Source organism: Sinocyclocheilus grahami, unplaced genomic scaffold, assembly GCF_001515645.1.
Source record: "Sinocyclocheilus grahami isolate Dianchi unplaced genomic scaffold, SAMN03320097.WGS_v1.1 scaffold276.1, whole genome shotgun sequence".
In the NCBI taxonomy this organism is placed as follows: domain Eukaryota; kingdom Metazoa; phylum Chordata; class Actinopteri; order Cypriniformes; family Cyprinidae; genus Sinocyclocheilus; species Sinocyclocheilus grahami.
The window spans coordinates 1,036,396-1,063,054 of NW_015505455.1; the positions used below are offsets into that span (position 1 = coordinate 1,036,396).

Sequence of the window (26,659 nt, forward strand, 5' to 3'; positions counted from 1 at the left end):
CTCTCTCTCTCTCTCTCTCTCCCTCCCTCGTTTAAATCCACTCTGTTTGGGTTGAAGTTAAAATGCGGAAGTTTCCGCCCAGCAAAGCCGCTGATACCGCGAAGATGAGGCTCGCGATGGCATCAGCGATCATCCCCGCTCCGTGCTGCTCTCCGCGGCTCTGCGTGGACTGAGATCAGACTCGCATGGCTTCTCTGCCAGCGTCAGAGCGGAGAGCATTCGCTCTCAAAATCAACAGGTAATGTTCATTTCTTTTGGCTGGACCTTATAGCTCGTGCACTGACAGATCCCAGGGAAGCTGAGCTGTCTGTCTGTCCGCAGTCAGTGTTAAATCTCTACAGGGAGTTTGGGTGAATTCCGGAACAGGCAGCTACACGTTTGGGATACGCTACAAATCTGGCACCATGAGTCTCGATAGTCTTCTTATCAGTTATGGCTGTGTGATACAGATGAGTTCATGAGCTACAGCACTGATACTGTATGTATCAGCATATTATTTTTCTTCCCAGTATGGGAATCTCATTTTCAAAAAAATTTTTAACTGCAGTATTAATAGTAACCTGTTACACAGCATGCAGATGGTGTGCTGTGAAAGTTATTGAGGTCCAGAAGCTTTCCACACGTATCCCCTTCAGGCAAAAATAAAGGGAGAATGATTGAAAAAATATGGCAAAGCATTTCAGAGCAATTTTTATTCATTTCCGTGTAATTCTAAATATGGATCTCCTGTCTATTTGATCATTTCCTCCACAAGCCCCTTTTTCTCCTCGGGTTATGACGGATCAGGACTGGCCCCTGCTATGTGTAAAGTTAAGGTGGAAGTTTGTATTGTTCCTGTTTTATTGCACAACAGGTGGGGAGGAAATGAATATATGGACATAGTGGAAGAAGGGAGTCCGGTAATAAAACAAAGGGAACAGTGCTCATATACAGGGTAATGATGTGAGTTTCTGTCACACAGGCACACAGAGGTTCATTCATAACTTAACTGTCATATGCTACACTCCCTTTTTTCCCCCAGCAGATTGTGGGAATCATGCCATTCTTAATTCAAAAAGTGTCTTTGCTTACAGTCACATGTGTTTAACCACTTGTTTATCTGAGGAACTCTGAGATTTTGTGTTTTCTCAGTTGTAAGCACAGTGTTTCTTCTGGCTCATGCTCCACCCTCCATGTCCCTTCTCATTTTCAGTGACCACACATTTATTTGCATGAATGATGCATTCACACATGAAAAGTCCTCTGAGCACAGCTGTGTTTTGTACTGAAGAAGGGTGTTTTTTATTTTTTTATTCCATCTTCTCTTTCATAATCCTTTGATTTTCCAGGCACATGAAGGAATATTTCTGTATGAGAAGTGACACTTAATGTTTTAGAACAGACAATGTGGTGACAACAGAATGTAATGAGATGTGGCAGACTATAACTGTATAGAAAGGCTGTAGTTGAAGGAAACGCCTGACAGTATCACGAGAATAGTTAATTTCAGTTATCTTAAGCTGATGTTGACCTTCAAGGGAAGTTCCACACTAGAGTGGTGTTCTTGCACAATAGTGTTGTGAAGCACCCTGACCCACAATCATACTTGGCTGTGACGGCTAAGACAAACAATCATAGTCCACTCTCGTTGGAATGAGGCTGCTGCTGTCATGGCCGTACTTAGTACTTATGTTTTGCAGCGTTTTACAACTTATGTTTATTTAGTTTTCAGAAGATGTCACTTTTGGTTATTAACACTAAAAATAAAGGTGCTTCAAAAGGTTCTTCAAGCGATGCCATAGAAGAACCATTTTTGGTTCCACAAAGAACCATTCAGTCAAAGGTTCTTTAAAGAACCATCTCTTTCTTACCTTTTTGTAATCTGAAGAACCTTCTTTCACCACAAAGAACCTTTTGTGAAACAGAAAGGTTCTTCAGATGTTAAAGGTTCTTTATGGAACCATTTAGACAAAAAGGTTCTTCTATGGCATCGTGAAGGACCTTTATTTTTAAGAGTGTACTGTATGTCTGGGTTTTCTAAATATGTGACCCTGGACCACAAAACCAGTCATAAGGGTCAATTTTTTGAAATCTTCTGAAAGCTGAATAAGCTTTCCATTGATGTATGGTTTGTTAGGATAGGACAATATTTGGCTGAGATACAACTATTTGAAAATCTGGAATCTGTGGGTGATAAATACTGAGAAAATCGCCTTTAAAGTTATCCAAATGAAGTTCTTAGCAGTGCATATTACTAATCAAAAATTAAGTTTTGATATATTTACGGTAAGTTATTTACAAAATATCTTCCTGGAACATGATCTTTACTTAATATCCTAATGATTTTTGGCATAAAAGAAAAATGTATAATTTTTACCCATACAAAGTTTTTTTTGGCTATTGCTACAAATATACCCCAGCGACTTAAGACTGGTTTTGTGCTCCAGGGTCACATATATTTTATATACAATACATTGAATTAAAAGTTTAATTCAGATTAGGTCAATAAAGTACGCTATTGTACACAAATGTTTTGGGTCAGTATGAATCACTTTTTGAAAGAAATTTCAACTTTTCTTCAACAAGAACGCATTAAAATGATCAAAAGATTTCTATTTCAAATAAATGCTTTCTATTCATCAAAGAATCCTGAAAAACATTTAGCACAGTTTCCACCAAAAATATTAAGCAGCACAACTGTTTTCAACATTAATAATATTAGTAAATGTTGAGCAGCAAATAAGCATATCAGAATGATTTCTGAAGGATCATGTGACACTGAAGACTGAAGCAATGGATGCTGAAAATTTAGCTTTACCATCACAGGAATAAATTACATTTTAAGAGATATATTCAAATAGAAAACTGTTATTTCAAATTGTAATAATATTGCACTATATATCTGTTTTTACTGTAATTTTAATCAAATAAATGTAGCCTTGGTGAGCATAAGATAACATTTCAAAAACAATAAAAATCTTACTGACATTAAACAACTTTCATGGTGCAAGAAACGATATGGCTAAATGACCAAAGGCGTCTGTCCGACGTGTATATAAAGACCAGCAATTTAAAAAGTAGCACAGACAGAACTTGCTCCATCCCTTCCACTTCCACCCATCAGAAGTACTTTACCTGCTTGAATCTCTAAAGTAGTGAATAAAATGACCCAAATGCTTATGTATAAACAGTTATCGTCAGATTGCATTAGAAAAGATTTCTGATCTTTGTGATCATATCATCAAGTCTGTAGCAAAATCAGGATGGATGCTCATAAAGTGCGAGCTCCTCACATGTCGTGTGTGTTTGTTTGTGTGAAATGTTCCCTATAATTACAGCTCCTGTCAAAGTTGATGGCGATCCAGTGGAGCAGAAGGAGGGTCAAATAGAGACTAATTTCTCTGCACTCTATGTTATTATCTCCAGTGCCCAGAACAGTCCATGATAACACAGAAATACCATCACCCAGATTGTCATGAGCTGTTTTACTGGGATGAACATTCCAGTCATACTAAAGACTGTAACATTTTTAACTGTAGCTCACACCCATCTCAGCCTTTTATGTTTAATTGGTTTTTCTTCATAGCAAGCAACTTTTGTCGTAGAACACAACTGAATGCCTGGTTATTCTATAAAAGATCTGCTGTTCTTTTCTTGGCTTTTATAGTGAAATGTGATACTGTAATGTGTTTATTTTGTACATTTCTTCTTGCATAAGGTTTGACATTTGGTCTGTAATGACGTGAACTAGGAACAAGTCGTGAACATGTTGCGTGTGCTAAATACTCTCTGTGGTATTCTACGATCTGTCTGCAGGCTGCATGCTATAATTCACTCCTGTTTGTCTTTGCTCTGAGGTTTAGAGGATTTGCATGCTCTCCTGCCCCAGACTTGACTTGTAAAGTAGTTAACGAAGTCTCTAGCTGATTTTGTGTATACATTCCCGAAAAGCAGTGACAAAACCCATTTAATATTTCAACAAAATCTCCTCTAGTTTCTAGCCTTTCGGGTTGATGTTTTGGCACAAGTTACCAAACAAAGTCCTGAAAAACAAGAACAGCAGCTACAACATTATTTATTTATTTATTTAACGGATGGTGTTACGATTCATTTTGTAATGTTGTCTTTTTATGTAATTTCTATGTTCATAACCATCTTGGAAATACACTTCAATTCAAAAGCGTGGGGGTCTATAAGGTTTTATTTATTTATTTTTTATATTTCTGAAATGAAGACTCCTGCTCACCAAGGCTGCATTTATTTGACCAAAAATACCGTAAAACAGTAATATAGTGAAATATTATTTCAATTTAAAATAACTTTTTTCATTTTTTTCTATTTTAAAATGCAATTTATTCATGTGATGCAAAAGTAGCATATTGAATATAAAGTGCAAATGATTACAGAAACCCTATTATCCAACAACAGACAATCTGTGTAAATGAGTTTGAGAAGTAACAACACAGCGTTATGAATGGTGACCCATTTTTAGGACTTTTGATTAGCGGGTGCACAATAGCACTCTGTTGCATCACGGGCTGGCTGCCAGACTCAATATCTCTCTGCTTCTGAGGCGAATCCTTCTGCTAATGTCAATGGAAGTTAAGAGAATAACATGCAGGCAACTTTGTGGGGACAGTTGACTGAGAGACTGTGGGAATGTGACTAAAGTGATTTAGGTATGAAAATGAGAATCGTAACTGCTTAAGTGGTAACTTGGTTGGAGTGTAGTGTTTTGAAGGTGTTGAAAAAATGTCTAGGCAAACCTAGAGCATTTTCTCTGAATTCAAGGTAAATCTTATGCTGTGTCATTTTTACACTGAATTTTCATTCAATCAGTGATGCTGCAGTGGGATGGAGAAATCTGGGGCACTGTCTGCCTGATTTTTTTTTTCTGCTTTGCCTGGATTGGTTAGGAAGCACAGGTGCACCACTGCACGCACACACACACACACACACACTCATCAACACCCTATCCAGTGTTCGGGGATCATGCAATCAAAGTGTCTAAATAATTTTACGCTTCATTTGGGAATTTCACAGCATGTGTTTCAAAAGCTGATTACTGCATGTTACAGGAGGGTTTGTTGTTGTACTAATTTCCCGGCCAGAAGTGTACAATGAATTCTTTGATATCATTGATAATAATGTACAAATTAACTTAAGTATACTGTAATAAAAAGAATCATGGGAAGCTTTGGGATGATAGTAGCATGAATACCTAAGGAACAGGGCTGATAATGCAAATGCGGTGGGATCAAATCTAGTGGTTGATTGATATGGATATTTTAAGGTGATACTGATAGCTAGAGAGCAAGGTGGGATGTACACCTATACAGTGAAATTAAGCTTTTTGTTTTTACATGATATTTTGTTTTCCATGTTTTATGGGGATATTCCATAAGTGTAATGGTTTTTATTACTGTGTAAACTGTACTTTCTATCCCTAAACCTACCCCTCACACAAAACTTTCAGCATTTTTAGATTTATAAGCTTGTTTCCTCATGATCAAAAAAATGTCTCCACAAGGTCAAAATGTAGTGCTATTGCTTACTATCCTTTTGGGGGCATTCATCTTGTTACTCTATTGCATATCTTTATCTTAAAGCCAAGTATACTCCATTTGAGGTGTACACGAACACAGGCGGTTGACGGATGCGCTCTACAGAGCTTCATCTTTGTTCAGTGTCTGCTGTGTTTTTCCTTAAAGGTTTAGATCGATAAAATATCTTTGTACTCTTTTAAACTAGAGTTGCTATTTCTTAACCCTCTCACACAAGTGCTTGTCAATGTGGCCGTCTGTTGTTGTTGCAGTGTCCGCTATTTTGTAGTTCTATCTCTTTGGTTTTGTTTTCTACTGTGAATCAATGGTCCGGGACAATGTTGCCACCTTGTAGAACAACCGATAAGTGCAAAACTAAGTCAATGCGTATGTGCGACCTGCAAAGTACAACAATTTTATGGTGCTCGACAGTACATCTGTACTATTCTGATGATGTATCCCAACTCGGGTTTTGCCATGAAAATAATCTTAGATGCTGACATGGCAATAAAAATAAATAACTACTATTGCTATTCTGGTGACAAAATTTGTGTTGAGCACTGTCGCAAACCCTCGTGTACGCGTAAAAAGACCGAAGTATACTTTGGCCTTGACATGTGATGATATATCTCATAATTGAAACTGTTTTCTCAGAAATACGACTTTATATCTCAACTACAACTTTATTTCTCGCAATTTCAGCTTTCTCGTAATTTGAATTGGGACTTATAATTTTAACATTTTTTGCTTTTTTACTACACAATTGCAACTTTATATCTAAAAAAATGTCTTTTTTATTTTTTCAGTTGAAACATTTTAATAATTGTGACTTTCATAATTGTGATATTTTATATTTTATTTTTGTTCCATGTTCTTAGCTCAAACAGCATAACGTGTTGCTAGTAACACTAAGTTAACGGGTTTGATCCTAAGGGAATTTGTGAAAACAAATGAACAAAAATACCTTGAGTGCATTGTAAATCTGTACTCTGAGGTTGAAACGTTTTCAATAGAGAGAAGAAACTGCAGAAATTATTTATTGACAGCTCTATTAGGAAAATTTGGAACTAGTAGGGACACTTCTGTAAATTGTTCAAGTAGACAGAATCATCGGCATCTCGGAATGGCCAAAAATTGGGCGATTCATTGGGCGAGAAATTGGTGTATGACTATTCATCATATCTACGTGGAGGGGACCATGAACTACACAGTTACTGAGATTTCCTGATTTGTTACTGTTATGTCCTTAAGCAAGGCACTTAACTTCAGGTTAATGAGGGGGACTGTGTGTTTAATGACGAGTAATGAATGGGGTAATTGATGGGAGGTTCATTCAGTGTGTGTAACTTTGGATCTTTCGCACACACACACACACACACACACACACACACACACACACACACACACACACACACACACACACACACACACACACACACACACACACACACACACACACACACACACCGAGATGAGTGTCTAATCAAGCACCTGGTGCCTGTAAAAAAACCTCCCGCTGAAAAATAATAATCCTGTGTTGCACCTAATTTTCTGTTTTCTTCCTCACCCTCTTCATCCTCGTCTCCCTCTCTCTCATCTCAGACACTCCTCGGCAGAGATCCGGAAACACTTCAGTGGGACCAGCCATGGTTCCTTGCCTCACCACCGGCACAGTCACAGCGCCTCTGGCTCTTTCTGCTTCAACATAGTGAGTGATGCACTTTCACTGATATATAAAATAGAATCCAGCTGAGTAACTTCAAACTAATTCTGAAAGTACAAGCAGGTCATTTGTAGATTATACATGGATGTATGTCTATTTCTATTTCCTATACTTCTCTCTGGAATACTGCTCTCTGATTGGTCAATCATGGCATTGAGCAGTCAAAAGATTTTGTATAAATATAAATATTAGAATTATTTTCTAATAAATATTATATTATATCAAATTATGTTTTATTTTATTCATTTTAAGAAGAAATTAGAAATTAATGGGAAGTCACCCATGAATATACTTGTGCTTAAGCTCTAACTTGCGTGTGCTTCCTCTTTGCTGAAAATGGGTCAGAGCCCAGGCTACCAGACCACTGCAGCTGGTGCCTCCTAGCTTACACACACACACGCACGCACGCACACACACACACTCATCTGTAATATCTGTGGATTTTAGAAGCTGATGACTTCATAGAAACATAATCTTCCCTACGATGTTTTCCCATTTTCACATAGATAGACTACAGCGAAAGGCAAATGTTAATGTTATGATATTGAAAGATGGAAAACTGCTATTCTTGATTTAACACAGATTATACCTCAGTAATTATGTTAAAATTATTGATAAGTAGTTATAATACTTTAATATTTGATAAATTCAGTTGTTTACGCATTATAGCATCCTGATTTATACACATGTATCTTACAGCATGATAAACCCATACATTTAGTGTTCATTGCTTGTTTATTGTAAAACCGTTATATTTTTTACCAATAGCATGGCACAATTATCTGTCAGTATTTTTATTATGGCTCCCTGTTTGTATTGTTTCTTATTAGTTATCTCACCCCTAGCAGATTTGAAAGCTCTTAACCAATGTAAACATATAATAATGGTCCACAGTAACACTCACTTTTCTGACAGTGATCATGTAATTCCTTCAAGGTTTCTTAAAGTTGAGAGCAGAACATTGACTACACTTATCCTTACGTTTTTGACTTGATATATGAGTGCATATGTGCCCCTGCTATTTCATCATAGCTAGTAAGGGAAGTGGTTGTGATGTCACATCCTGCTTTTGGAAGCCTCAAAAGATAGACTGCTTCATGCGACTCAAACCTATTAAGGAAGAGTTGTGCTGAAACCAGTCGTTTTTATTTCCGGGCAACGCCATCTTGTCAGTTGCGTCCTAGTTTGTTCGCAAGAAGCATTAGGTGAGTATTTTCTTTCATCCTTTTCAGATGCACTTGTTCTGTCTACTGTGTGTTGGTTGCATTCAATTGGTAGATGCAGAATTGAAACTCTAAGCTAAATTTGCGCAATGCACACAGCCTGGGTGGGTTATATTAAGCTTGACGGTGTTGAGTATAGACCAGGAACTGTTTTGTGGTTGCTTCCATGTTCCAAAAAGCACAATTAGGCCTCAGGATGAGAAACTTGCATTTAAACCTGTGTATTAAATGATGCAATTATAAGAAACAGTCCGATTTTCTTTTTTTTTTTAATTTCCTATTGGTCTACAGAAATAACACCTCCACCCATAGACTATATCAGTGTTCATCAACATTTACCCTCTGCTCCTCCCTTGTCAGCTGCTGCTTATGTACACAAACCACACGGCAAAAAAGTTTGAACAGTTGCTATATTTAAATCCAAAGGTTTTTCACAATTAGTATGTCCAAGCTTTGTTCCCTGTAGTACCTCAGGTAGACACCAGAGATGTAAGCTATATATATGCTATAAAGAAATCTATGGAAGCCCTTTTCGACCTTAGAGTAATACATAAATAAATAAATAAAAGCTAATAGAATTCATATCTAACTATTGTGACTAAATTTTTCACAATTGGGTCTTTATTTTGCACACTTGTGACTTTATATCTCACTTTTGCAACTTTATTTCTCATAATTGTGATTTTATTTCCCACTATTGTGAGTGTTTCTCATAATTGCAAATTTATATCATGCTATTGCAACTTTATTTCTCACTTTTGCAACTTTATTTCTCGCAATTGCAAATTAATTTCCCACTACTGTGGTTATTTCTTGCAATTGCAAATTGATTTTATGGTAATGCAACTTTACATCTCGCAGTTGTGACTGTTACCAACGCGACTTTTTTCTCATTCGCGACTTTTAATTTTGCAACCTTATTTCTTGCAATTGCAATTTTATTTCTTACAGTTGACTATTTCTCACAGTTGTGAATTTATTTCATTCAATTGCAACTTTATATCTTGCAATTGCAACTTCATTTATTTCTCACAATTGTTTTGAAACTTTATATCTCACAATTGTGACCTTATACTGTACTTCAAGGTCCTCAGTATTTTGCGATTGTTTGTTTTATAGCGACTTTATCTCTTGTATCTCAAAAAAAGTATAACGTTCAGATATTTTATCTGTTCTCACAATCACAGTTTATTTTTTACTCTGAGGCAGAAATGGGCTTCCATGGAGATCAGATGAATTTAGATAACTTGTACAGTACAGCGTTTTTCTTACGATTCATTGATGAAATGCCTCCGACACATGAGTTTCATTATATAACAAACTTATCTAAATTGATTGTTTATTAATATCTCCTGTGATGGGATTCAACATCTACCCCCTTTACATGCTTTTAAAGGTGTGTATGATATTTTTCGTTTTGAAAGTGGTTTATCAGAATTGCTCTAGTAAGGCCTTGTGTTATAGGGACATGTTTCAGATAACTGATAATGTTGTTGTATGACACTTTGCAAGAGATTAGCCTTCACTAGACCTGTGAAAAAAAATGTTTGAGAGATGTTACATAACCCGAAGCACTGCAGCAGTTATGTTGATTATCTTAAGCAGGTCTGGAGCTGTCTGCCTCAAGTCATGACAAAACACTCTCCCGTCTAACTTTACTTAAAGAGGAATACAACTGTAGGCAATGCATTTTTTTACTGCTATGGTCTGAACATGTCATCAGCTATAAAATGATTTATTGCTTCCTACCAGCCGCCTCCTTTGTTTCATTGTTTTATGGAGGTCATAGAGCATTCAAGTTCTCTGTGTGTGTGTGTTTATTTTAGGAATTCCATTTTGGTATAGAGGGAGATTAAATGCATGTCTTATTTGATAGACAACAACTATTGAATTGGATTGAATGCTTTAGTGTCGAGAAAAAATACAGTAGTGATTCATTCAGGGTAGATTTAATCTTCTATGACCGTTTCTGGCCTGTTTGCTGAGTTTTACATTTTCTTTTCTTTTTTTTAATATAATTTTATAGGCTTTTATTTCGCATTTTTAGAGGCTATTTTTGATGCTTCTCATACTTTCCCATTCTCATACTTTTCACTACTTTTGTTTTATGTTATTATGATGGTATGGATTATGTCTCAAAAAAGGTCCTTTATTGGCACATCCATGAAACCTTTCCATTCCACAAAAAAGTTATTTTTAGTAGAAAAAGATTCTTTAGATAATAAAATGTTCTTCACACTAAGAAAAATGCTTCTTTAAAGAACTGTTCACTGAAAGGTTCTTTGGGGAACCCACAATTGTTCTTCTTCTATGGCATTGCTGCAAACCCCTTTTATTTTTAAGAGCGTAATCACAGGTTTTTTCATAATACCTCATATGTCCATACAGTCAAAGAGCTCATTTTATGATTGTAATTTTTATTTTATTGTATGTCCTGGTTTTCTTTGTAGCCTCAGTCATATGAAGCAGTCGAGCCGGTGGACCTGGATGAGTTCCTGATGTCACAGCTGCGCAGTGGAGATGCTGAGCTCATGCAGGAGCTGGGGGAGTTTCCTGATGATGACCTGGAGGTGGAGCTGGTGGAGAGGGAATGCAGGACCATCCGCCCCTCTGTCCCTGAGGAAGGGTAGGTACTGGATGCTCCCTGTTGGGGTTGAGAAGGTTTACTAGACGAATATCTGTATTTGTACTCGATATCTTTCATTTAGTTTCTTTAACCTGTATACTTATGTTCATTCAACAGAAAGCAGTGCTCCCAAGTTAGTTTGTATTCTTTGCATAAATTATTCATTTTCATTCTCAAGTGAGAAATGCAAAAACACTCACAACTGAGATGAAAATGAATTTGCAACCATTTAGAAGCAAAAATATAATGGCAGTAAGAATGGTGTTTATATAGTATTGGTGTCAATAGTAATGATGATATTTTGTTTAATTCTCTAATTATTATTTAATTTATTATCACTTTATAAATAAAATAAATACATTTAGTTAATTTTATTTTATTAATTTGTAATATAATAATTTTAAGTATTATACAGAGCCCCGAACATGACGTGCAATAAAGAAAAAAAAATCGTGGGCACGATTTCTTAATTAGTTCCCTCGATTTACTAGATCGTGCGCGCGATTTAATAGGCTAATTCATAATTAAAGTGTCTCTGTCCATAACATAACATAAAGCAGCAAGATGTTTATGAGAATGCGTACGCGGACAGGAAGTACAACTAATTATTATTTTGTGAGTACGATATAACGAGGGCACAAATTATTATATCGAGTGCACGATTTACTTAAAATGAGGGAACGAATTATTAAATTGTGCGCTTGATCTAGTAAATCGAGGAAACAAATTAAGAAATCGTGCCCACAATTTATTAATTTTTTTCTTGCATGTTATGTGCGGGGCTACATAGTATATACATAAAAAAAAATAATATTTGTGATCGGAGTGTGTGTCTGTAAAGCTTTGAGTGTTGTTCTAATGTGTGCGTTTGTGTGTCTCCAGAGTGGAGCTGGATCCCCATGTGAGGGATTGTGTTCAGAGTTACACGCAGCCCTGGCTGGTGGTTAGCAGAAGGTAAATTCCCAGACTTCATTTCTTGTCCCTCCTCAGGGCTGAATTTGAAATATTCAGAAATCATAACTCAGAGAAATAATATCAGACAAAGAGATGCTATAATACTGTTGTGTTTGTTTTGTTTTGGTGCTTCTCACTGACAGAACTCAGGGTTATGGATGGATTGCGTACTCTGAGAGGACGGATGCTAACAGATTATTACAGAGACAGATGTTTGAGTTTGACGTTCAGCCTGACAAACAAGAGCAACTAGTAAGCACCGTTTAGAAAAACTTTCCTCTTATACATAGATGTCGTTTTACAACAACAAAACAGCTAATTGGGATTTTTGTTCACATTGTTATTGGTGTCAATCAAGGACGCCACCCAACCCCACGGACACTTATATTCCTCTTTTTTTTTATTTGTAATTATTATTATATTAAAGCCTCAGGAGTGTGTCACCACACATCCCATTATGTGTGCCCATTCCCTGCCATAAAACATACAAAACAAATGAATTTCCTCTTAATAAGAAGTAAACAGAAGAAAACAAGGAGGAAAATAAGCATAATCTTTCTCCTAGGTATTTTTTGTCGCCATGACTACCATCTTGGCTCCATCCCACCCGTTTGTCAGGGTCCAGGTACATAATGAGGCATGAATATTCATTCTGTCCTGACTACTTCCGTCCCAATGCAGCTTTGCCAAGATTGAACTATCCAAACCACAAAGATTTCTTTCACTCCATGTATTTTTCATGAGTTTAGATTGAGAGTCTGTAGGAACACCAAGATCCTCTCTTAGTTTTGGATCCTTTAAAGGGCCCCTGCATTCACTGCAGGGGTTATTAGCAATTCAGAGGAGTACTAAAGGTCCCGCTAGCCAGCTCTGTTCTGTGATGTGTGTCTTTAAACAAGTAGATTAAGAATACAAATGGTACGGGAAGGTCTATCCCACAGGCTAGACACAATATATAACGGGAACCCTGCATGATGCCCTCTATCAGAGCCGGTGCATATGGTTCTTATATTTGGCGATTAACAGAAATCTCTTTGAGAATTCATCCATCTCAAAGGCTTATGGTCTTCCAGGAAAAAGGCATTAGTCTCAGAACTATACAGAGCTCCTCTGCTCTAGTTTACATGTAGTTATGTGGCAGAGGAGAGATTGAAGTTAAGGAGGCATTGCCAATTCAGTCGGTATTCACAGAAGACATAGTAAAATGAAAAACAAAAATATTTTCCAATCAAATGTTAATATTATTAATCAAAGATTAATATTTTCCTTTTGTGAATAGCTGAGCTGTATATGCTTCCTTAACTTAATTTGCTCCTCTGCCACATAACTACATGTGAATTAGAGCAGCGAATGAAGTTAAGGAGACTTTGCCAGTTCGGTCAGTATTCACAAAAGACAACTTGGAAAATAGTTAATTCCATGTGCTGCTTTTGTTTTTCATTTTACTTTTGACAAAGAACTGTAGAGTCAACTAATGAAAGTGAATTAATGAGTTTCACCTAAACAATCACTTTTAGCTTGTATATGTGAGAATATACAGTATGCTCTCAATAGGCAAATAAGGAAGCAATCTTTTTCAAACTTTTTGATGCCAAGGAACTTCACATACAATGAATTTCCTTCCTAAATTACCCATTTACTTTATATATCCAAATACTGTGTGAGAAAAGGAGTAAATAAGTAACTTTTTCTTTTCTAAATAAACTTTTTTAATGTGATAAATGCGAACAGTCCTTATTTTATTATTCATTATAAATGTAACATTTTCTTTATAAACCTTTTAAAAGGTGCTAAATGTGAACAGTCCTTATTTTTATTGTTAATTATAAATTTAACAGTTTGTTTTATTTTGTTATTTCATTATAGGTTTTATATATGCACTTTTTCAAATTTGATTAATGTGAACATTACTTATTATTTTATTTTATTTTTAATAGTGAATTACTAAATTATTTATTAACTTTTGCATGGACTTCGTAGAACTCTCTTTTGGGCTCCTGGGGGTCCTAAGGCTCCAGTTTGACAACCATGATATCTAAATGTCCTATGTATGCCATTTGTGACCCTGGACCACAAAACCAGTCTTAAGTCGCTGGGGTATATTTTTAGCAATAGCCAAAATAAAAATAAAAAAATAAAAATTATCGATTTATCTTGTATGCCAAAAATCATTAGGATATTAAGTAAAGATCATGTTCCATGAAGATATTTTGTCAATTTCCTACCATAAATATATCAAAACTTAATTTTTGATTAGTAATATGCATGGCTAAGAACACCCAGATATTCGAATAGTTGTATCTCAGCCAAATATTGTCAGATCCTAACAAAACCATACATCAATGGAAAGCTTATTTATGATGTATAAATCTCAATTTCAGAAAATTGACCCTTATGACTGGTTTTGTGGTCCAGGGACACATATGTAATGTAATATGTTCTCTCCCATCCCTCAGGAAAAGTCACCGTCCCTGGCAGAACTATGTGATGATACAACTAGGACAACCCTCACATGCTCAGACTTCAACTTACGGGCCCTGCAGCCGGACCGTCGTGTGGAGAACCTCTTGCGCTTCAGCAGCCCTGAGGAGCTGGATCGTTTCAACCTGGAGGCCAGAAATAGCAACCGCTATGGCGAGCTCTTCGGCCTTTACCCACCCATTGATGAGGTGCCAGCCTTGCCTTACTTTCTTTAAATACATGCTTAAATGTTAAACAATGTTCTTTACTGAATATTCTTGAACGATTCATTTTTGTGAACACAAGGATTCTGTTAGAAGTTAAATATCGTCTTCAATCTGCCTTTGACTGTACAGGAGGATGCAGTAGCAATTCGGCCCATTCCCGACTGTCCCAAGGAGCACTTTGGGCAGAGGATACTAGTGCGATGCCAGACCATCAAGTAATACTTCTTTACCATCCACTATTATTGGTTATTTTCTGTAAATGTTTGGTCTGATATATGATTTTATTTCTTATTTTAAATTACCTGTTTCATTTTAAACTTTGAGGTTGAAATGGTCTCCATAGCATATGCATCCTGAAAAGTTTATTTGTTTTTTTATTAGGGTTATATTTGGTTTTGAGAAAATGTTTTTCATTCTACAGATTTGACATTGAAATTGAGCCCCTCTTTGCAACCATGGCCCTATATGACCTGAAAGAGAAGAAGAAGGTCAGTTTCTGATGCTTATCATAAAAGAAATGAAAATATATATATATATATATGTGGTATAGTATTTTTGTATTTTGACCCTTTTGCTTAATCCTATTTGCTTGGGAGACAATTCTTCCTGTCAGTGTTCTTCCCGTTAGTCCTCCCACATTCCTGCACTTCAGTCTGAACAGAGCTGGAGAAACTAATGAGAGACCTTTTCTTTATCCACAGCTATAAACATTGTTTTGTAAGAGGTTAAATCAAGATCTTCTATATTTAATTTGTGTGTGTAAACATCTAAAACAGTAACTTAATTCTAAAGAAGTACAAATTGGTCACAAAATTCAGTTAAGACAAAGGTCTATAAAACTAGTGAACATGAACCACTCAAATACAAACAGCTTGTCTTTACCACAAATTTAAGAACTTATAAGACAGTTATAATGCAAGCTGTGCGTATTTCCATATTTAATGGACTGACGGCAGATATATTTGGGAGGAATATCCTGAAGTATTACATTAATCCTCTTTAGCTTTAGCTTTTACTGAAGAAGGGTACACTCTTAAAAAGAAAGGTGCTTCATGATGCCATAGAAGAACCTTTTTGTCTAAATGGTTCCATAAAAAACCTTTAACATCTGAAGAACCTTTCTGTTTCACAAAAGGTTCTTTGTGGCGAAAGAAGGTTCTTCAGATTATAAAAAGGTAAAAAAGAGATGGTTCTTTAAAGAACCTTTGACTGAATGGTTCTTTGTGGAACCAAAGATGGTTCTTCTATGGCATCGCTTGAAGAACCTTTTGAAACACCTTTATTTTTAAGAGTGTAATGCAAAAGACAGACCAAATCATTCATGCTAAATAGGGACTTTATGCAGCATGTTTTTTTGTTGTTGCTTGGTGTGGTGAAGAGAGTGTTTTGGATGGGAGGAATTACCCATTTCACAATGTTAAAACATAATTTAAGATTTCTGAAATGCCCAAGTAAGTTCATTTATTGGGAAACTCTGCTAAGGTTTTTTTTTTTTTTTTTAACTCAAACACTAGATTTCTATTTTTTCTATTCTATCTACTTGTTTTTCTTTGTGTGTGTGTGTGTATATGTGTTTGTGTGTATAATATATACAGTATATATAGATATATACACCTTGCTATGTGTACTGCGTTAGGCTAACCGAGACTTGTCATTTGCACTTATATATTGTTGCTCTTTTGTTAGTTTTGACTGCTTTTATTGTCCTCATTTGTAAGTCGCTTTGGATAAAAGCGTCTGCTAAATGACTAAATGTAAATGTAATGTTCTTTGTGAGGTGTCTTTCCATTCTGATTGGTTCACTCTGCCTGAAATTTGAGGAAGTATTATTGTTCTTTATGCACCGCAATTTCCCTTCTGTTTCTTTTTTAACTATATGGTAAAACCCTTAGCAGGCTGGTTGTTTCATGCTATCAATGCTAATCATGGTATTTTTTTCCCCTTCAGATTTCAGAGAACTTCCACTTTGACATAAACTCAGATCAGATGAAGGGTTTTCTGCGGGTCCACACTCCACACACTGACGCCTCCACTTTGGCCAGATCTGCAGTTTTCTCCATCTCCTACCCCTCTCCAGATATCTATCTGGTCATTAAGGTAGTGCTGAGTAATGGCCACTGTATGCCTAAAAATGATTCAAATGCGTAACTTTAGTATCTTGATATGACTTTTTTTTGTCTTGTTTTGTTGGTTTTGAATATATTTTTTATAAAGTGATAAACCGATGTGTAGGTCAGGCCGATTAATCTATAGGTATTTGGCCGTTTTGAGACTTTGTCAATTAATAATAAACATTTTCTTTATTTTCAGTGTATTTTGAGTACATTTCATACATTGTTTATGTACAACCTTTTTCTATTTTAATACTTTATTTTTTTCCCTAATTTAATCCTTTGATTGCTGAATTTTCAGCATTATTACTCCAGTCTTCAGTGTCACATGATTCTTAAGAAATCATTCTAATATGCTTATTTGCTGCTCAAGAAACATTTCCTGTTATTATCAGTGTTAAGCTGCTTAATATGTTTGTGAAAACAATGATACGTTTTTTCAGATTTATTTGATAAATAGAAAGTTCCTATTTATTTGCAGTAGCATTATGTCTGTACTGTCACTTTTGATCAATTTAATGCATGCTTGCTGAATGTCAAAATAGTTTTCTTTACCAAAAGAAAATCTTACTGACTCCAAACAAATGGTAGTGTATATGCATATTATCTTTGTCAATGACCTGCTCTGTAGATATCAGCCCATATTAAGAGCACTACTGTCGATAGTGATGATTCCCCATGATAGTGGAAGTGGCGATGATGATGAATGTTGTGTAACAATAATGTTATTAATAGTGTGTTTGTGTTGTACATGTGTAGATCGAGAAGGTTCTTCAGCAGGGAGAGATCGGGGACTGTGCTGAACCATATATGGTACTGAAGGAGAGTATTTGCTGCTCAAGAAACATTTCCTGTTATTATCAGTGTTAAGCTGCTTAATATGTTTGTGAAAACAATGATACGTTTTTTCAGATTTAATGATGCTGAAAATAGTTCCTATTTATTTGCAGTAGCATTATGTCTGTACTGTCACTTTTGATCAATTTAATGCATGCTTGCTGAATGTCAAAATAGTTTTCTTTACCAAAAGAAAATCTTACTGACTCCAAACAAATGGTAGTGTATATGCATATTATCTTTGTCAATGACCTGCTCTGTAGATATCAGCCCATATTAAGAGCACTACTGTCGATAGTGATGATTCCCCATGATAGTGGAAGTGGCGATGATGATGAATGTTGTGTAACAATAATGTTATTAATAGTGTGTTTGTGTTGTACATGTGTAGATCGAGAAGGTTCTTCAGCAGGGAGAGATCGGGGACTGTGCTGAACCATATATGGTACTGAAGGAGAGTGATGCTGCTAAGGTAACCGCTGAGCACTTTCTCTCCTATTGTTTTGTACACAACATGGCCAAAAGTATGTTGACACCCCCTACTAATTATCAGATTTTGGCAAGGGTTGTGACAATACGCCTATATGCACAATGTACGGCCCATAAAGAAATCATTCACTGAGTCTGGTAGGCAAGAGCCCCTTCAAAACCCTGCATACTGTTCATGTGCCAGTGTCTAGTGGAAAGCTTTCCCAGAAGAGTAGAAGCATTATTTTGAATTCAAACAAGCACATTTGAGTTGGCTATGGGAAATATTGTAATGTATAAAACCACTTTCTTTTAGTGAACCCCCTTCTTCTTTTTTTCTGTGTCCATCAGAACAGAGAGAAGCTGGAGAAGCTGAGGAATCAGGCGGAGGGGTTTTGTCAAAGGCTGGGCCGCTACAGGATGCCATTCGCCTTTGCCACGGTCAACATTATGAGTGCCATCAACTCCACACTGGAACGAGACACAAGTGACACAGACAGTATCAATGGTGAGATACTGAATAGATAAACACCATTGGTCTGTTAATATAATGCATCACTCAACAAAAAAATTATTAAATCCATAATTGTGTACAATTTTGATTTTGGTACAGGCAAGGGTACTATGGAAAAGAAGGGATTGCCCAGACGGAACTCTGACAGATTCAGTGTGATGGAGGACAACTATATCCTGTCTGGCTTCAAACCAGCTGTCCCTATGTGCACATTCATTAAGCAGGTATTGCTCGCAGAATTTATAGCCAATAGAATATTCAACAAGAAAATGTAGATGGGACTTGATCATTTGTTTATGTGCACTACCATTCAAAGGTTTGGGGTAAAAACAGTAATATTGTGAAATATTATTACAATTTAAAAATGTTGTTATTTGAATATATTTTTTAAAGTAATGTATTCCTGTGATGGCAAAGCTAATTTTTCAGCAGCCATTATTCCAGTCTTCAGTGTCAAAGGATCCTTCAGAAATCATTCTTATATGCTGAGTTGCTGCTCAAGAAACATTTCTTATTATTATTATTATTATTATTATAAATGTTGGAAACAGTCATACTGCTAAATATAATATTTTTGTGGAAAAAATGTTAAGGATTGTTTGATGACTGGAATGTTCAAAAGACAAACATTTGACAATTTTGTAAAATTGATACAGATTTTTTACCAGTTGTGTATTTCAGAACAGTGCTTTACTGTGCTAAAAAATCCAACCCCATTGAATTAGCATTGTGAAATATAAGTTGCTAAAATTATTTGAATTTTAGTTTGTCACCTTGAGTGCATTATTCCGTTCTTCACATTCTCCAGATGGTGACTGCATTCTTCAGCTAGCTCTAGCTAATATCACGCTGCATTCTTACAACACTCTTCCTCTAAACTGAAAAATTTTTCTTCTGTTCTTCATAAAATCTTCCCGATTTGATTTGAAAAAATTTAATTTTTGAAATGCTCTGTGTTGAGCTGACCGTTTATTGTGTGTGCCGGCAGGAAGGAGAGCGTCTGAGTGACGAGGACCTGTTCAAGTTCCTGGCGGAAATCAAGAGGTCGTCCAATCAGCGACGTGTTAAAATCATACCTGGTGAGGAGATGTTCTAACTGTGCCTTTTTACAGTCCACAGAAAAACTCTTATGTGTGAGAGTTAACAGTGGTGGTCTGGTGAATAAAACTCTTATTTATAAGTATTAAACTTTGGCATGTAACTGATCTTGCACTATTATGTGTATGTGTTTTTTGAAAGGTTATCTGAAACTGGAAGTGTCTCTAGTGCCGGAGACGGTTCCTGGGTGTCTGTCCCCCGAACTGATTCCAGTGAAACCCGTGTCTGAGAAAAATCCACGGGCAGTTAAAGAAGTGCTGGAGTTTCCTTCCAGTGAAGTCTATGTGCCTCACAATATATACCGGTAATCCCCCCCCCCCCCCCCCCCCCCCCCTCACACACACACACACACACACACACACACACACACACACACACACACACACACACACTCACAGATGAATTGTCAGGCTGAGGTCTAGCAGAAATGGGATGCAGTGATTAATCAGTAACCTTGAAAAAATCTGAAAAATTCTGTCAGAATTTGGAGGGCAGAACTGTGGTTGATATTAGTCACTCATTTACTATGAACACAAATAGTCTGCGTGCAAGACAATGTTGCCAGGTCTCATAAGAAAAACAAGCAATCAGGTCTTACAAATCAAGCCTAAAATAAGAAACTTGCCTCACCTAGAAAACACCCTGTGATAAGAGGGATGGGAGGGTGTGTTTATAGATTATGGAAAAAGTAGAATTGCCTAATTTATTTGATTAATTGTAGGATAAACTTGCATTAAAACAACCGTTATATGGAAATAAGCCAGGAAGAACACAAGCAACTTCCCATATTTATGATAAGCAACTAGCTTCTTCCTTGTTATCAGTGTTGAATTGGAAGCGCCATCTAGTGGTCAGTTAATGTTTTACACCCAATTGTGGATTTCTAATTGAATGATTATTTTGTCTGAAAATAACTTTAGAGTTTCATTTCTTTTATGTTAATCATGTTACAGGAACCTGCTGTATGTGTATCCTCTGAGGTTGAATCTTACTAACCGTTTGACTTCAGCCAGAAACATTACGGTTAAAATCCAGTTCATGAGTGGTGAGGACCCTAGCTGCGCAATGCCTGTGAGTGCAAAACCATATTCATATTTATTTATACATGTCAAAAATGTATTACCTTTGCATTTATATTCTAATATTCACAACAACATCATCATCAAAAAAAATTAAATTGTTTTATAACATAATAATGTAATAGGAATATAATAACATAATAGGAATATAATAGAAATCAGGTTAGCTAGTTGACTAAAGGGGTCCAAAAAGAAAAATATTTTAAACATTTGTAAACATATTCATTTTTTATTCAATTTTTTTTTTCTTTCTACCCCTGTGCAATGTTTACAAAGCTTTAAAGAAAATATGATATAACTATATTATTTAATAATAATAATGTGAAATCTATAATAATAATAATTATTATTATTATAATTTTATTGTATGATTCCAAGTTCATTGTGAATAAATGACATGCAAAATATATAAATCTTACACTTTAAATGACATACCATTAAATCCCAAATTATTTGTTTGTATAGCAATACTATAGAGCAGATTTAAAAATGTATATTTTATGTATTCGTGCCCTTATACAAATCTTGACCTCAGTCACCTTCTCTTCTGCACTGTCCCAAAAAAGGTAATCTTTGGAAAATCAAGCGGCCCTGAGTTTCTTCAAGAGGTCTACACTCCAGTCACATACCACAACAGGTAATCTTGGTCTCTTACAATGATTTTATTGATTTATATATTAAGCAAATGTAAGGGTGGTTTGAGAGAGCTGTTTCCATCTCCTACACAGGTCTCCTGATTTCTATGACGAGATAAAGATTCGTCTTCCAGCCCGTTTAACAGAGAAACACCACTTACTGCTCACCTTTTACCATATCAGCTGCCAGCAGAAACAGAACCAGACTGGAAGTGTGGAGAGTCTCATTGGATATTCAGTGAGTGATTGAACAGAGTGTGTGAGAGAGTGTGTGTGAGAGTATGTGTGTGAGTGTGAGTACAGTGCTGTTCAAAAGTTCGGGATCAGTTTTTTTCTTTTTCTTTTTCTTTTTTTTTTTAAAGCAATTAATACTTTTATACATACATATATTGATCATAAAATGATCAAACGTGACAATAAAGCCTTTCATAATGTTACAAAATATTTCAAATAAATGCTGTTCTTTTGAATCTTGTGTCAAATGTATCAGTGTCCACAAAAATATTAAGCAGCACAACTGTTTTCACCAATGATAATAAGAAATGTTTCTTGAGCAGCAAATCAGCATTTAGAATGATTTCTGAAGTATCTTGTGACACTGAAGACTGGAGTAATGATGCTGAAAATTCAACTTTGCCATCACAAAAATATATTACATTTTAAAATATATTAAAATAGAAAACGGTTACAGTTTTTACTGTAAATAAATGCGTCCTTAGTGAACATAAGAGAAACTAAAACATTACAAATGAACGTATGTAATTACAATTACGTAATTACATACGCTAGAGAGTGTTTCAATGATTCTTCACAAACAAGCAGAGATAACTGTAAGGGTCATGACTTCACTTCCTTCCCTGCAGTGGTTACCCATGCTGAACAATGACAGGCTGCAGACTGGGCAGCAGTGTCTGCCAATCATTCTGGACAAACTTCCTGGGAACTATTCCCTGCATTCCCCAGAGGTACAGTCAACCATTTCACATCTGCCTTTTTTGGATACCAATCATATAATTTTGGAACCTTACATTTATGTCTCATTTGGGCACAGATTCAATGATTCTTGTGTGGCTTTGTGTGTTCATTTGTTTGAATATAGTGTATATTCTGTAAATTTGGGTCTTTTATGTGCCTTCAGAAACTGCCAGCTCAGGTACCTCCTGTTAAGTGGATGGAGAATCATAAGGGACTGTTCAACCTTGAGCTACAAGCTGTGTCCTCAGTCCAAACACAGGTGCCAAACACTCTCAGATCTTACTTCCCAGCTGGAAAGACCAGCATATGTTGTGTTTTGTATTCTGGTGTGCTGATGTTTCCAGCATCGCTTCTTACCTAGGTTAAATAACAAGATCTATGGTCAATCAGTGAAAGACCATGGTGGACGTCCATCAGCTAAACCAGCATCAGACCAGCAAAAACTAGACTGAGCCTGGTCAAAGCTGGTCTTTTCAGCAGGATTTTAAGTATCATACTAGTTTTAACTAGTGTAAAATATATTGATTTGAACTAAATTTACTAACCCTACAGGAAATGGAATGGCTGGAAGAAGAATGTACTGAATATATGAAAAACTTACACTTAAAAAAAAAAACTAGAAATTTAGCAATGTTGTTTTGACAACCTAGCCAAAATGTAAGTACTAATATTACTAAAACTAAAAGAAAAATAAATTATATAAATAATTATTTAAATAAAACTAATCAAAATGACAAAAGCACAAAATTATAAAAAGCTCTAAAAGCTAAAAGTCATCAATAGCTAAAAAATATAAAAACAAAAGTATGAATAAATACTTATTATTTTATTATTTATTTTATTGAAGGTATTAAATTAATTATTTAATTAATAAATAATACTGTTTTATATTATATTATATTATCTGAAACCTATTGTAAAGTAAATTTAAATACCAGTTTCTATAGGTGACATTTCAAACATTTTTAATAATATTATGCAGTGTTATGTAATGGAACGTTTATTTATGAATATTCATTAAATGAAATGACTATTACCAATTCTTTTTATTCAATCACAGGACAGTCACTTGGAGCGTTTCTTTACTCTGTGTCACGCCCTGGAGGGCAAGACCACATTCCCTATCCGATTGGGAGATGAGAAAATTTCTGAAAACATGTTTGAGCACGAGCTGAAGCTCAGCATCATCTCGCTGTCGTCCTCCGGCTTGGAACCGCTGGTGCTTTTTCTCCATCAGGTCCTCGACAAGCTCTTCCGTCTCATCATGCAGCCCATGGTCATCGCTGGACAGACTGGTGCGTTTCATACAGGAAGAGCTTTAGCTTTTGTGTTACACTCACTGGAAAGACAAAAAGTCATGTTTTTAGCATACAAGTACATTTGCACATCATACTGATTTGATGTACTGATCTTTGCATACTGCGTAGGCAAGTATACATGTTCGGGATTGTCAGCTGGCTTTACAGAGTATTAATCTTGTTTTGTGCAGCAAATCTGGCCCAGATTGCATTTGAGTCAGTGGTGTCGGTTGTCAATAGCCTTCACAACAGTCAGGAGCTGGCAAAGGACCATCAGGGCAGAAACTGTCTCCTAGCAACATACCTGTACTTTGTGTTCCGCTTGCCAGATACACAACATGAAATCCACACCACAGGTACAGTAGGGTTGTGACATCATCCTAACACCAATGATGTAATTGATTTGAGTTTTTAGTGGCTTTGGGACTTACTCTGTTGTTGTCTGTCATTGAGCCGAGGCTTACTTGTCTTTACCAGGCACAGGAGGTCTGATGGCTCACCCAGAGAGTCGATACAGCACTCTGACTCGCGCCACGGCTAACACGGTCGGATTCATGCTGCTCCAGTCACGGATTCGTTCCACCAGCAACCCTGATATACCAGCACCGCAGAGCCCAGAGGACACAGAGGTCGCAAACATTCTAGGAAAGGTACATACACACTAATGCAACATTATACGTGGGCTGGACAAAATTCATGAGTTTGAATTGAAATTTGAATTGGCCACAGAATGTTAAAATAGAGTGATAGGAAGAGAAATGTACTGAATTACAATTCAATGAAATGTATGTCATTTATTAAATATTTAAGAATTATATATTATATTGAAATATATCTGTTTATTTTCATTTATTTATAGTCATTTTTGTACTTCGACTTACACTTATTTTTACATTACACTTACACTTATTTCAGTTTGTTGCTAAGGCAACATTTCTCGTTTTTGTTTAAGTTTAGGGTTTTCCATCTAATATTTATATTTTATTTATATATATTTTTTCGATTAATAAATAGACAAATGCAATATTATTCTTGGGTTGAACAAAATTCATGGTAGGATTTTTTTTTTTTCAATTAATGAAAATTATAATAGTTAATTAGTTAAATAATAATAATAGTTAATAGTTTTAGTTAACAAAAAAAACACAATTCCGTAAAAATTCCAATTTTAAAAAGTATACTCATTTCTATTCGGAAGGGTGCACAGCCTTTTTACATGCACATATTCACACACTTGGCATTTTTTCTTATTTTTCCCACATTTTTGGTTTCCACCAGGGTTTAAATCTTCCTGGCAGTCGCATGACAGCAGCTGGAAACGTCTCCAATACTTCACAAAGCTCCACGGGAAGCACACGGCCCACGAACAGAAAGGTTGACTTGCCACTTCGTTACCTAAGATGTCTGTCATTTCAGCAGAGGTTGTGTTTCTTAAAAGGGACATAACACACACAGTTTCGGCCAATCTCAATTAATCTGGAGTACCTATAGAGTAGTATTGCATCCTTCATATCTCTGAAGAGTCTTTAGTTTTTTGTTTAGATACTTTTTATTGTTTCCAAACATTAAGAAAAGGGATTACATACTGTATATACTGTAACGGTAACCAAACTCCATTTGGCCATTATTGTAAAATACATTAAGAAAATGACAGTTGAGCATATGTAATTACCAATGAAAAACTAAATATGTTAAAATGAGTCATAAACACAGTTCACACATTAGCACGCAGTCCACTGTCATTAAAAATTTGGGCATGATCACATTATTTGGTATTACTCAAGAGTCAGTCCATTCTGATCTAAAAAAACGTAGGAAGGAGTCCCAGATCTTGTCAAATATGTGCAGAGTCTCTAGTTTGATCAGATTTATACAAGAAAGATACAGCTTTACGCTTCTCTCTGAAAACAGTCGAGCTCCTAGATGCGTGCCATGGGCGGAGCTAAAAAAAGACTTTCAGAAACTTATACAAACCCCGAAGGAGTGTATTTGGCACAGAAATACTTTTTGGCCATGTTTGGCCATGTTTGGCCATGTTTAGCATGAGAATCCAACTCTTTAACAGCGTAAATAAATCTGAATGCATGAAATAGCATTAGACTTCACCTTTAATAAGAAAATCCATCTGTCTTTGTAGTTGTTTCATGAGGAGCTGGCTCTTCAGATGGTGGTCAGCACTGGAGTCTGCAGAGAGAACGTCTACAAATCCACCTGCATGAGTGCCATATTAAGAACATGTGCATAAACTACTGCACCTTGGCTCAGACAGAAGTAAAAATATTATGAAATTCTCCCCCCCCCCCCCCCCCCACCCCCCCCTTTCCCTCCTTACATTTTAGTAATTGTGCTTTTGTCATTTTTATTATTATTATTTATATTTTTTATTTCTATATTCAGCTTCAATTTATTTTCAGTTATGGCTTTAGTAATGTAGAACTTCAAATTAAACAAAACGACACTGGGAGTGATATGAGAGTATACAGTTTAGCATACAATATATTTGACTGTACAGTAACTGACCAATCATAATTAAGTATTCTAGGGAGAATTGTAATGTGTCTGGATACATGTCTATTTATCTGACATATTCCAAAGAAACAGTAATTCTCATTTGAACATTCTTTGTCCAGACGGGGAAAACTACCAACATGTTGACAGCAGAGACCAGTCGCAATCTGCTCATGTGTTTCCTGTGGATTATCAAGAATGCAGACCAGAATCTGGTCCAGCGCTGGACTGTGGACATGCCTTTATCTCAGCTGAGCCGTCTGCTGGAACTCCTCACCATCTGCATCTCCTGCTTTGAGTACAGGGTAAAACACTTCAGTCACTGCAGCATCATTCAGTGACCTTCAAGAAGTGCTTGAAGTCACAGTGACAGGATGTACTTTGATTTGGACAGGAAGACG

General features: G+C 36.0%; 1 protein-coding gene across 1 annotated transcript in view; it reads left to right on the forward strand.

Moving 5' to 3' along the window:
• Positions 1 to 26,659, forward strand: part of LOC107600029 (dedicator of cytokinesis protein 8-like) — a 37,408-nt gene continuing 10,749 nt past the window's right edge. Inside the window, exons 1-27 of the mRNA XM_016291796.1 lie at positions 1 to 238; positions 7,125 to 7,230; positions 10,919 to 11,094; positions 11,977 to 12,048; positions 12,192 to 12,300; positions 14,505 to 14,717; positions 14,865 to 14,950; positions 15,157 to 15,223; positions 16,683 to 16,832; positions 17,606 to 17,672; positions 17,759 to 17,778; positions 18,075 to 18,155; positions 18,503 to 18,659; positions 18,765 to 18,889; positions 19,654 to 19,744; positions 19,905 to 20,067; positions 20,717 to 20,834; positions 21,409 to 21,479; positions 21,571 to 21,715; positions 22,341 to 22,442; positions 22,616 to 22,711; positions 23,513 to 23,747; positions 23,942 to 24,106; positions 24,228 to 24,400; positions 25,029 to 25,124; positions 25,888 to 25,969; positions 26,370 to 26,563. Of these exons, the coding sequence (XP_016147282.1) occupies positions 186 to 238; positions 7,125 to 7,230; positions 10,919 to 11,094; positions 11,977 to 12,048; positions 12,192 to 12,300; positions 14,505 to 14,717; positions 14,865 to 14,950; positions 15,157 to 15,223; positions 16,683 to 16,832; positions 17,606 to 17,672; positions 17,759 to 17,778; positions 18,075 to 18,155; positions 18,503 to 18,659; positions 18,765 to 18,889; positions 19,654 to 19,744; positions 19,905 to 20,067; positions 20,717 to 20,834; positions 21,409 to 21,479; positions 21,571 to 21,715; positions 22,341 to 22,442; positions 22,616 to 22,711; positions 23,513 to 23,747; positions 23,942 to 24,106; positions 24,228 to 24,400; positions 25,029 to 25,124; positions 25,888 to 25,969; positions 26,370 to 26,563 (3,213 nt within the window). The 5' untranslated portion in view covers positions 1 to 185. The remainder of the gene's footprint in view (positions 239 to 7,124; positions 7,231 to 10,918; positions 11,095 to 11,976; positions 12,049 to 12,191; positions 12,301 to 14,504; positions 14,718 to 14,864; positions 14,951 to 15,156; positions 15,224 to 16,682; positions 16,833 to 17,605; positions 17,673 to 17,758; positions 17,779 to 18,074; positions 18,156 to 18,502; positions 18,660 to 18,764; positions 18,890 to 19,653; positions 19,745 to 19,904; positions 20,068 to 20,716; positions 20,835 to 21,408; positions 21,480 to 21,570; positions 21,716 to 22,340; positions 22,443 to 22,615; positions 22,712 to 23,512; positions 23,748 to 23,941; positions 24,107 to 24,227; positions 24,401 to 25,028; positions 25,125 to 25,887; positions 25,970 to 26,369; positions 26,564 to 26,659) is intronic.